This window comes from Oncorhynchus gorbuscha, linkage group LG09, assembly GCF_021184085.1.
Source record: "Oncorhynchus gorbuscha isolate QuinsamMale2020 ecotype Even-year linkage group LG09, OgorEven_v1.0, whole genome shotgun sequence".
Taxonomy (NCBI): domain Eukaryota; kingdom Metazoa; phylum Chordata; class Actinopteri; order Salmoniformes; family Salmonidae; genus Oncorhynchus; species Oncorhynchus gorbuscha.
Window position 1 is genome coordinate 57,369,473 of NC_060181.1, and position 13,051 is coordinate 57,382,523.

Genomic DNA, 13,051 nt, shown 5'->3' on the forward strand with positions numbered 1-13,051 from the left:
ATGAAGATTTCCCAACTATCCTAATTCTTCGGGGCTATGAGGCGTAAATACTGGACTTGGATTAGTGTTATTGCAATTAGTGTTTTAGATGAGGTAAATTGGTTGTAATAAGGTTGTTATAAACAGGTTATACACAGGTTATATACCATGAACGGGTCTGCATCTACCAGCATGCAACGCTACACAACATCGTCTCCTTAACTACGCTTTTGGCAAAGCCAAGTAGAAGGCTTGTCTCTGAAAGGGCTCATTGTGTAGAGATGTGATTGTGTGTGTGTGCGGTGTAATCGGTGACGTATGAGTAGACTAGACTCTTTACTGTATTCGTTGGGTCAGCACTGCAGAGATTAGCTTGCTACACAGACAGGGATTCCTAAACCCGAATCATGCACATCGTCATTACAACTAAATGGGAGTGGAGCAGAAATTGTGCAAGATATGGATAGATTCCGTTGGTCCTATAAATATTGCGCGGTCGTTGCTTCGATTCAAGTTTCCACAAAGTCCCCCATTCCATTATAATGCTTCTTGAGGAGTCGGCTCTTTGGAACCATCGTGGTTGTGCTGATTTCCTCACGTGTGTTTTCTGTTAAAAGTGGCGAGGCTGGGATAAACACAGGGACATTTGCAAACAAGAGGCATTAGCGCGAGTACATTTGTTTCGTTTTTTTTTTGGACTTGCTGTGATTTCTGAAGTCGAGGAGGAAGGTGTAACGTTAGGTAGTTGTAGTTGTGATCCAGCAACAACAAAAAACAAAAACAAGCTGAAACATGGGGAACGCAGGGAGTATGGACCAGCAAACTGATTTCAGGGGACATAACATGCCCCTGAAGCTGCCTATGCCGGAGCCAGGCGAATTGGAGGAGAGATTCGCAATCGTTTTGGTATGTTCACAAATTCAACGTGCTTTCTTATCGAACCCTGATAAGTTTCCCATTTGTCTTTGCGCCATTCTTACTTTGCGCTGGCACCGCAGCGGTGTTGGTCCGACCGTTACCTAGCTACTCCGCTCAGTCGTCCTCTCAACTCAAACCATGTTCCACCGTTTTGTGTTTAGCTACAGTAGCAAGCTAAGTTGGAATATCACGATGAGATAGACGTTGCAACAATTGATCTTATTTATTTTTCATTTTTCTTTGGTTTACGTTTTTTTTCTTCTTTCATTGATCGCATCAAATAATCAATGGGAGAGGGTAGAAAACCACGTGAACAAAATATGTCACGCAAATTCATCCGAAAAGCACACAATCCAAGTATCTATCTAGTAGTCTGTGAACTCAATTACCTTTGTTTTAGCGGTGAAGTTATACATGGAGGAAACTGAACTCTACTCAGCAAGTTGACTCCCTGGTTGATTTGATATGTAAACCTCAGCAATTTAAAGTAGAACAGCTGTTTGTTTGCCCCATCGGCCCTATCTTGCAAATTCGAAAATGCCTTTCTGAGTGGGACATTCAGTGTTCAGTGAGAATGCTTGTTTATCAGCCTGTATATTTCAAGGCTAGGTTTACTTGTACCTACGCTGCTTCTGTAAATGTGATATGTTAGCCAACTGTGTATACTAAATAACCAATTGAACAGCTAGCTGTCTTGACAAAATTAGTAACCTAGCTAGTTGATTTAGGTTAATCCTGCTCAATTCATTTTATCTTCCATTTTCTGTACTTTAAGCTAATTCATGCATTGATTACTATACTACACATTTGCAATGTTTCAGCATCCTAAAACATGGCATTACGCACCAAGCATAACAACAACATAGCCTGTTCAGAGATTCTGGGGGGTTAGATCAGTGAAGGGCTCCGGGGTGTAAAGCCTGGTTTTGTGAGGTCGTGTAGATGTGGGTCAGACAGACATGGTTGTAGTCAGACCTAATACTCCGCTACAAGGTGGCTAGGTGAGTCTGTTGTGTGACCTGGTCGCCTGCAACACAATTAGCCCAACACAGACCTACTAAGAAGGTTATGCAGTGCCATGTGACTTCAGAGCTCCTGCAACCTTACCTGTCAGAAGGAACGGTTTGATTTAAGAGGGAAAAACTGTAACTAACCCTGTTTTACTCTGTGTTTCTGTGTTTTCCAATGTATTATGCCTTGGGCTATGACCTGTTACTCTGTTTGCTGACTGGTGCTGCCCCAAGCCATTTAGACTGTTATTAGGCTACCTAATGGAGCAATTGTTTTTTTTTAACGTGGGAGTCACTAATACATGTCACTGTGTTCTCGTTGGGGTGTAATTGCAGCATGTTTTGGCGGAGAGGGAGGCAGGGAGCAGACCTCTGGCCAGAGGGGTGCCCTTACAAAAAAAGATAACAGTTCTGAAACTGCAGTAAAAGTGCAGTAACTGCAGTCGACTGTGTTATTTTGGACTCAGTAATTGCAGCCTACTACAGTTCTACTGCATTCTAACTACAGTTATACTACAGTGTACAGCAGTTATACAGCACTCTGACGGCAATCTTTTTTTTCTCGTAAGGTTGTGCGTCCCAAATGGCACCCTATTCCCTATATAATGCACTACTTTTGACCAGAACTCTATGGGCCCTAGTCAAAAGTAGTGCACTATGGAATAGAGTGCCATTTGAGACACAGCCAGGGTTGACGTCACACTGCCTCGGCCTACCAGGGGATTGAAGGCTTCTTCCTAATCCCGTCTGCTTTTAGGATAACCTGGCTGCTTTTCATGATCTGTGAACAACACCAAGGAATGCCCGGCTTGAACGCCTGCCTGCCTGGCCTCCTTTTCAACTAAAAAAGTAGGCTAGAGGAACCAAATGTAACCACTTTACGACGCTATAGGAAGGATACTGTATCATTGAGATCACTGAAACTGTTAGTTGTCGGTACACGCTCATAACCTGTATTTATTTCCACCTGTAAAGGTCATTGATGGACTAATGAGTCATACTCTAAACGTATCCTATTAGTTAATGCTACTGGTTGAATCCCTTAAGCACAGGCTAAAATAACACAGTGGGTCTGGTTGCACCAGGAGTGATCAGTCGCTCACTGAAGAGGGATGGATGTGAGAATGAAGGAGTACCAGCTAGACTGGATCCTTGGGCGAGTTTAGCGTTTTAATCACCAGCACAGCGTTATTTACTGCTATTTAAACCCCGCTGATTGTCAGTAATGCCCGCTGGCCGGCGGCATCACGAATTGCCCGAGTGTGCGTGTGACTCAGATGAGTGTGTCACTTCAGCCTGCAAGGCTAATGATTGAAAAACTGTATTGGGCCCCTCAATGATTGATCCAAAACCACCATGCATCCTTCACTGATTGATTAGCATGGGTTAAACTGCAACAAGCAGTCAGCAGGAGGAGCAGGAGGAGCAGTCAGCAGGAGGATGACGGTTTCACGGATTGGATGCTATCACTGCCCATTATTTTTCTTCACCAACGCGCAAAATCATTTTAATCAGTGTAAGTAGGACTTTTGTAAATCAGACTACTTCTTTGATAAAACAGGTATTCTCTACAGCTGCACCATCGAGAGCATCCTGACTAGAGGTCGACCAATTATGATTTTTCCACACCGATACCGATTATTGGAGGACAAAAAAGTCGCTACCGATTAAATGGCCGATTTTTATTTGTAATAATGACAATTACAACAATACTGAATGAACACTTTTATTTTAACTTAATATAATACATCAATAAAATCAATTTAGCCTCAAATAAATAATGAAACATGTTCAATTTGGTTTAAATAATGCAAAAACAAAGTGTTGGAGAAGAAAGTAAAAGTGCAATATGTGCCACTTAAGAAAGCTAACGTTTAAGTTCCTTGATCAGAACATGAGAACATATGAAAGCTGGTGTTTCCTTTTAACATGAGTCTTCAATATTCCCAGGTAAGAAGTTTTAGGTTGTAGTTATTATAGGACTATTTCTCTCTATACCATTTGTATTTCATATACCTTTGACTATTGGATGTTCTTGTAGACACTTGTATTGCCAGTGTAACAGTATAGCTTCCGTGGAAGTGGAAATTGTTAAACGTCGTCCTTGTGCAGAGTCGTATGGTTTGTTAAACTTTGCAATCATTGATTTTTGTTTGACATAAGCTACGTTTTAAAGTAAAAAAATCTTGAGTCAGCATCATTTTTACATTACATTTACATTTAAGTCATTTAGCAGACGCTCTTATCCAGAGCGACTTACAAATTGGTGCATTCACCTTATGACATCCAGTGGAACAACCACTTTACAATAGTGCATCTAAATATTTTAAGGGGGGGGGTGAGAAGGATTACTTTATCCTATCCTAGGTATTCCTTAAAGAGGTGGGGTTTCAGGTGTCTCCGGAAGGTGGTGATTGACTCCGCTGTCCTGGCGTCGTGAGGGAGTTTGTTCCACCATTGGGGAGCCAGAGCAGCGAACAGTTTTGACTGAGCTGAGCGGGAACTGTACTTCCTCAGTGGTAGGGAGGCGAGCAGGCCAGAGGTGGATGAACGCAGTGCCCTTATTTGGGTGTAGGGCCTGATCAGAGCCTGGAGGTACTGAGGTGCCGTTCCCCTCACAGCTCCGTAGGCAAGCACCATGGTCTTGTAGCGGATGCGAGCTTCAACTGGAAGCCAGTGGAGAGAGCGGAGGAGCGGGGTGACGTGAGAGAACTTGGGAAGGTTGAACACTAGACGGGCTGCGGCGTTCTGGATGAGTTGTAGGGGTTTAATGGCACAGGCAGGGAGCCCAGCCAACAGCGAGTTGCAGTAATCCAGACGGGAGATGACAAGTGCCTGGATTAGGACCTGCGCCGCTTCCTGTGTGAGGCAGGGTCGTACTCTGCGGATGTTGTAGAGCATGAACCTACAGGAACGGGCCACCGCCTTGATGTTAGTTGAGAACGACAGTTTGTTGTCCAGGATCACGCCAAGGTTCTTAGCGCTCTGGGAGGAGGACACAATGGAGTTGTCAACCGTGATGGCGAGATCATGGAACGGGCAGTCCTTCCCCGGGAGGAAGAGCAGCTCCGTCTTGCTCATTCTTTTGCTGTGGAATTGCCCCTTAAGCTTAGTTCAGATACATAAGAAGAGACACGACACAACATTTTTTTTAAGGAGTTTGTACAATTTGAACGGCCTAGTTTTAGAACGTCTCATTTCGTCGGCTGGAGTTTCCAAGACTCAACATGTCAAATCTTTAGTCTCAAGCGAGACAGATTTATTTAGCCAAACAAAGAACCGTGCACTAATGCTCTGTGTTCAGCCAGGTAGCTAGCTAGCCAAACAGAGAGCTAGCAAGCTATTTTGCTGCACATAGCTAACCTAGTTTCCTGACATTCATCTGACAAGTCACAAAGTGTACCCTGTTTCCGGTGCATGTATTCCATGACACTCAAGTTTGCTAAAGCACCTTGCTACAAACAAGTGGCAACTTTGTTTCAAAGTTTCATCTGTCGTTTTAAAAGACACCGTTACCATGGAAATGGGCTCAACAGCACCTCTCACCTGCCCCGTCTTTAGTCAACCAGTTGTACAACACAACATTCTCAAACTAGCTAATTTTATCTCGTCTCATTTCATGTCGGCTGTTGTATCTGAACTGGGCTAAAACATGTTTAGCTCCCTCTTAATCTGAACATTAGCCATCTAGAGGGTAGCTGGGTAGCTGCTATGGCCTGACTAACTCCTACATTGAGAAACCAGGTGGAGTTAACAGGGTTGGGAGGGATTTGACTACATGAAAACATTTGACCTCTCCATGCTCAGCTGACAACTGTGCTTTTTTTAGGCTATGTGTTGCACTCATTACAGCTTTATTCTGTTTAGGGTCACAATTTAAATTTTTTATTTATCCGTTTTTTTACCAGGTAAGTTGACTGAGAACACGTTCTCATTTGCAGCAACAACCTGGGGAATAGTTACAGGGGAGAGGAGGGGGAGGAATGAGCAAATTGTAAACTGGGGATTATTAGGTGACCATGATGGTTTGAGGGTCAGATTGGGAATTTAGCCAGGACACCAGGGTTAACACCCCTACTCTTACGATAAGTGCCATGGGATCTTTAATGAACTCAGAGAGTCAGGACACCCGTTTAACATCCCATCCGAAAGACGGCACCCTACACAGGGCAGTGTCCCCAATCACTGCCCTGGGGCATTGGGATATTTTTTTTAGACCAGAGGAAAGAGTGCCTCCTACTGGCCCTCCATCACCGCTTCCAGCAGCATCTGGTCTCCCATCCAGGGACTGACCAGGACCAACCCTGCTTAGCTTCAGAAGCAAGCCAGCAGTGGTATGCAGGGTGGTATGCTGCTGGCTAGTAGCTGTGTAGTAACACTGTAACACATGTTGTTACATTGGCTAATAAATAGCCCGATTTGAGTGGATTTGTATACACCCAGTCTACAATCTATTAGGTACGCCCATCTAGTACCCGGTCGGACCCCCCTTTGCCTCCAGAACAGCCTGAATTCTTTGGGGCAGGTTGTGGCATTCAAACGTTGCTCAATTGGTATCAAGGAACCAGACGTGTGCCAGGATACCATTCCCCACACCATTACACCACCGCCACCAGCCTGTACTGGCAGGATGTGGTCATGGAGTCATACTGCTTACGCCAAATCCTGACTCTGCCATCAGCCCACAGGACTGCCACTGACTGGATGTTATTTGTAGTGTTGTGGTTAGAGCGTTGGGCCAGTAACCGAAAGGTTGCAAGATCTAATCACCGAGCTGACATGGAAAAATCTGTCGTTCTGCCCCTGAACAAGGCAGTTAACTGTTCCTAGGCCGTCATTGAAAATAAGAATTTGTTCTTAACTGACTTGCCTACTTAAATAAAGGTAAAATGTTGCTCAAAATCAAACAGTAACTGAATGCCTCGAATGCCTGTCTGCTTTATATAGCAGGCCACGTGACTCACTGACTGTAGGAGCGAACCATTTTCATGAATGAGTGGTGTACTTAATAAACTGTCCATTGAGTGTATTTGTACTTGGACTGTAATCATAAGAATAGAGTCAACATTGAGAACAGATTTAGTGCACTACAGGTAGGCTTTTCCTGGGAAATTCAATGCTTGCTGCTGGCTGATTCCACTAAGCCTAACTGTTTCCCCTGACAAAGCACATTGCCTTTCATTGATACAGCTGCTGCAGGGGACTTGAAGCGACGGCTGAGATTTAAACTAGACATAATTGTCATGCAAGGCCTCCGTCAAGATAAGGCAAAGTATTTCACATACGACCTTGACCAGGGAGAGAAACAAGTATAATATAAACGTCCATTATAAGCTTAGGCTACAGACTTGTAATCTTCCATGTAGATTTGATTCAATTGTAGGAATTTCATTTCCAATAACATGTTTTTGTTCGAAAGGCTGTTTTTACTTGTAAGCCTAATCCTTTCTCTCTTAATACTTTCTGGCGGTAAAAATGTATATTTTATGTGAATAGGCCACATGTCTGATTAGTGATGGGGAGAATAAATAAATACAGTATCGGGATATTCTTTTTTGTGATAGCCTACATCGTTAATATTATTATCAGATCTTCAACCAAAACCTAACATTAGATAAAGGAAACCTGAGTGAACAAATAACACAACAATTCTATATTTATTTCATGAACAATGTAATGCAACACCCATTGCCTCTGCGTGAAATAGTAATTGCTCCCGTACACTCAATAATTCGTCGTGCCACCTTTAGCTGCAATGCTTCCTGTTGTTGTTGATCAGTCTCTCATGTTGCTGCGAAGGAATTTTGGCCTACTCTTTCATGCATAACTGCTTTAACTCAGTAACATTTGTGGGGTTTCAAGCATGAAATGCTCATTTTAAGTCCTGCCACAACATCTTAATTGGGATTAGAGCTGGACTTTGACTAGGCCATTCCAAAACTTCCCCCCAAAAAATAGTTGTTGCCATTTTCATGTAGACTTGTTGTGTGTTTTCCCTCATTCTCTTGCGGCGTGACCCAGCTGTGCTTCAGCTTCAGCTCACAGACGGATGGCCTGGCATTCTCCTGTAGAATTATATGATACAGAGCAGAATTCAGGGTTCCTTCTATTAAGGCAAGTCATCCAGGTCCTGAGGCAGCAAAGCATCCCCAAACCATCACACTAACACCACAATATGTACAATAGTAACCTTAGGGTAATGAGTGAATTAAGGAGTAAATAACAATGGAACAATCTGGACATTTAAAAAACATTTTTTTTGCGTTGTGTACTTTTTGCTTGTTCCGCCATTTTTTAAATATCACTAGTTAAACACTTTAAAAAGGAAAGTGGGCCACATGAGCATACAGTTTACAGTGGTTAAATTCTATAAGTATAGTAAAAAAAGAAACTTGGAATACAGTTTCCATGACAAGCTCCTCAAGTAGCCTAAAGTACCTTCCTTGTAGCCACTACACTTGACTGGAAGTGTATCTGCTGATAAGTCTTTGTTTTAGCACCTTTCCTATTCGCTCTGAGTCAATTGTGGCTCTAGCTCTGGTCCGGGGAGTCGTTCGGGTGTGCTCTCGCGGTCGTTCGACCGAACGACTCCCTGAACCAGAGCTATTGTGGCTCAAGAGTCCCACCATCCACTTAACAGCATTGCATTTGAATGGCACTTGAGGTCTACATGAGCAGACAATGTACACTACCAGTCAAAATGTTTGGACACTTCATTTCAGGGTTTTTCTTAATTTGGACTATTTCCTTCATTATGGAATAGTAGTGAAGACATCAAAACTATGAAATAGCACATACTGTATGGAATCATGTAGTAACCAAAAAAGTGTTAAACAAATCAAAATATATTTTATATTTGAGATTCTTCAAAGTAGCCACCTTTTGCCTTGATGACAGCTTTGCACACGCTTGGCATTCTCTCAACCAGCTTCATTAAGTTTGCAGATGACACAACAGTGGTAGGCCTGATCACAGACAACGATGAGACAGCCTATAGGGAGGAGATCAGAACCCTGGCCGTGTGAGGGCCAGGTATGGCAACTGCTCGGCCTCTGACCACAAGGCACTACAGAGTGTAGTGCGAATCACCCAGTACATCACTGGGGCAAAGCTTCCTGCCATCCAGGACCTATATACCAGGTGGTGTCAGAGGAAGGCCCTAAAAATTGTCAAAGACTCCAGCCACCCTAGTTATAGATTGTTGTCTCTGCTACCGCACGGCAAGAGGTACCTGAGCGCCAAGTCTAGGTCCAAGAGGCTTCTCAACAGCTTCTTCCCCCATGCCATAAGACTGCTGAACATCTAATCAAATGGCTACCCGGACTATTTGCATTACCCCCCTTTCACACCGCTGCTACTCTCTGTTGTTATCATCTATGCATAGTCACTTTAATAACTCTACCTACATGTACATATTACCTCAATTACCTTGACTAATCGGTGCCCCCGCACATTGACTCTGTACCGGTGCCCCCTGTATATAGTCTTGCTATTGTTATTTTACTGCTGCTCATTAATTAGTATTTCTTATCCTTATTCGTTTAAGAAATATATATATTTAACTGCATTGTTGGTTAGGGGCTCGTAAGTAAGCATTTCACTGTAAGGTCTACGGCTGTTGTATTCGGCATATGTGACTAATACAATTTGATTTGATCATCTAGAATTCAATTAACAAATTAATTTGTGGATTTTCTTTTCTTCTCAATGCATTTGAGCCAATCGTTTGTGTTGTGACAAGATAGGGGTGGTATACAGACAATAGCCCTACTTGATAAAAGACCAAGTCCATATTATGGCAAGAACAGCTCAAATAACCAAAGAGAAACGACAGTCCATCATTACTTTAATGCGTGAAGGTCAGTCAATCCGTCCAATTTCAAGAACTTTGAAAGTTTCTTCAAGCGCAGTCACAAGAGCCATCAGGCACTATGATAAAACTGACTCATGAGGACTGCCTGTCACAGTCGTCATAAAGGGGAGACCAAGGCACAGCATGGTCAGCAGCATACCACCCTGCATACCACTGCTGGCTTGCTTCTGAAACTAAGCAGGGTTGGTCCTGGTCAGTTCTTTGATGGGAGACCAGATGCTGCTGGAAGTGGCGTTGGAGGGCCAGTAGGAGGCACTCTTTCCTCTGGTCTAAAAAAAATATCCCAATGCCCCAGGGCAGTGATTGGGGACACTGCCCTGTGTAGGGTGCAGTCTTTCGGATGGGACTTTAAAACGGGTGTCCTGACTCTCTGAGGTCATTAAAGATCCCATGGCACTTATCGTAAGAGTAGGGGTGTTAACCCCGGTGTCCTGGCTAAATTCCCAATCTGGCCCTCAAACCATCATGGTCACCTAATAATCCCCAGTTTACAATTGGATTATTAATCCCCCTCCTCTCCCCTGTAACTATTCCCCAGGTCGTTGCTGCAAATGAGAACGTGTTCTCAGTCAACTTACCTGGTAAAATAACAGATAAATAAAAAAATAAAAAATAAATGGTAAGCGAACATAACACTTTATTTAAAGAGAGAACACTGAACAGAACTAAACAAAACAACAAACCGTGAAGCAATATGGCTAGTGCAGAACAGGCAACTAAACATAGAATAACAACCCACCAAGGAATATGGCTACCTAAATATGGTTCCCAATCAGAGACAACGATAAACAGCTGCCACTGATTGAGAACCAATCTAGGCAACCATAGACATATAAACACCTAGACTAGAAAAACCCCTAGACATACAAAAAACCCTAGACAATACAAAAACTAAACAAACCACCCTTGTCACACCCTGACCTAACCAAATAATAAAGAAAACAAAGATAACTAAGGTCAGGGCGTGACACCGCCACAAGAAAGAAAGCACCCAGAGTTACCTCTGCTGCAGAGGACAAGTTCATTAGAGTTAACTACACCTCAGCTTGCAACTCAAATAAATGCTTCACAGAGTTCAAGTAACAGAGACATCTCAACATCAACGGTTCAGAGGAGACTGCGTGAATCAGGTCTCCAGGGTCGAATTGCTGCAATGAAACCACTACTAAAGGATACCAATAAGAAGAAGAGACTTGCTTAGGCCAAGAAACACAAGCAATATATTTTAGACCGGTGGAAATCTGTCCTTCCAAATTTGAGATTTTGAAATTTGAGATTTTGAGGTTCGGAGTAGGTGAATGAATGATCTCTGCATGTGTGGGTCCCACCATGAAGCATGGAGAAGGTGTGATGGTGTGGGGGTGCTTTGCTGGTGACACTGTCAGTGATTTATTTAGAATTCAAGGCATTCTAAACCAGCATGGCTACCATAGCATTCTGCAGCTATATTTAAGTCATTTAGCAGACGCTCTTATCCAGAGCGACTTACAAATTGGTGCATTCACCTTATGACATCCAGTGGAACAACCACTTTACAATAGTGCATCTAAATATTTTAAGGGGGGTGAGAAGGATTACTTTATCCTATCCTAGGTATTCCTTAAAGAGGTGGGGTTTCAGGTGTCTCCGGAAGGTGGTGATTGACTCCGCTGTCCTGGCGTCGTGAGGGAGTTTGTTCCACCATTGGGGAGCCAGAGCAGCGAACAGTTTTGACTGAGCTGAGCGGGAACTGTACTTCCTCAGTGGTAGGGAGGCGAGCAGGCCAGAGGTGGATGAACGCAGTGCCCTTATTTGGGTGTAGGGCCTGATCAGAGCCTGGAGGTACTGAGGTGCCGTTCCCCTCACAGCTCCGTAGGCAAACACCATGGTCTTGTAGCGGATGCGAGCTTCAACTGGAAGCCAGTGGAGAGAGCGGAGGAGCGGGGTGACGTGAGAGAACTTGGGAAGGTTGAACACTAGACGGGCTGCGGCGTTCTGGATGAGTTGTAGGGGTTTAATGGCACAGGCAGGGAGCCCAGCCAACAGCGAGTTGCAGTAATCCAGACGGGAGATGACAAGTGCCTGGATTAGGACCTGCGCCGCTTCCTGTGTGAGGCAGGGTCGTACTCTGCGGATGTTGTAGAGCATGAACCTACAGGAACGGGCCACCGCCTTGATATTAGTTGAGAACGACAGTTTGTTGTCCAGGATCACGCCAAGGTTCTTAGCGCTCTGGGAGGAGGACACAATGGAGTTGTCAACCGTGATGGCGAGATCATGGAACGGGCATGATATGCCATCCCATCTGGTTTGGGGTTAGAAGGACTATCCTTTTTTCCCCAACAGGACAATGACCCAAAACACACCTCCAAGAAGGAGAGTGATGGAGTGCTGCATCAGATGACCTGGCCTCCACAATCACCCAACCTCAACCTTATTGAGATGGTTTGGGATGAGTTGGACCACAGAGTGAAGGGAAAGCAGCCAACAAGTGCTCAGCATATGTGGGAACTCCTTCAAGACTGTTGAAAAAGCATTCCAGGTGAAGCTGGTTGAGAGAATGCCAAGAGTGTGCAAAGCTGTCATCAAGGGCAAGGCAGAGGGTGGCTACTTTTAAGAATCTCAAAAAAGTTTGCCATCACTGGCTAGCCCCATATGTGTTATTTCATACCATTGATATCTTCCCTATTATTTCACAATGTAGAAAATATCAAAAATAAAGAAAAACCCTTGATTGAGTTGGTGTTTCCAAACTTTTGACTGGTATTGTATGTGTGCCTATTTGTCACTTCATGAACAGTGTAGCCAATTATACTTTGTCTATCTAATGTAACCTTCGGCACAGTCTGCTTTGTCCCTTGCTGTAGTTGCTTGCATTGCCATAGTTTCTTGTATTTTCTAGTGAGCTCTGTCATACTGAATGTCCCTCCATTGATCACTGGCTAGCCCCTCTGTTTTTGTAAGCATGACGAAGACGAAGACTGCTCATTACACTGTAAGGCACAGTTTTCATACAAAATGTGGACTTTTTATGGGAACATGCTTGGCATTTAGTAGTCTCTTTCACTCAGGAGCATGTCTGTACGCTCTTACCTGGTTGCCATAGCACCCATGACATGAGTGTTGGCTGTTTCGACATATGAAAGAATTAAAGGGATGGAAATCATATTTTTCCCTGTTTCCTAAACATAACAAGGTTGACATTTTCTCCTGAAGGGCAAGTGATGTACATTTGAATTTGTTTCTCAACTCGGATTTAACGGTGTTTCATTTCTCATCAAGCGTGACTCCA

The 13,051-nt window shown here is 43.7% G+C and overlaps 1 protein-coding gene across 11 annotated transcripts in view; it reads left to right on the forward strand.

Moving 5' to 3' along the window:
• The first annotated feature begins 309 nt into the window (after positions 1-309).
• Positions 310-13,051, forward strand: part of LOC124043814 (formin-like protein 2) — an 85,963-nt gene continuing 73,221 nt past the window's right edge. For 10 of the 11 annotated variants that reach the window (XM_046362795.1, XM_046362799.1, XM_046362794.1 and 7 more), the window contains exon 1: positions 311-885. In XM_046362795.1, the coding sequence (XP_046218751.1) occupies positions 772-885 (114 nt within the window). In that variant the 5' untranslated portion in view covers positions 311-771. Of the gene's footprint in view, positions 886-13,051 lie in introns of all 11 variants that reach the window. The other variant, XM_046362797.1, reaches the window with a different exon arrangement.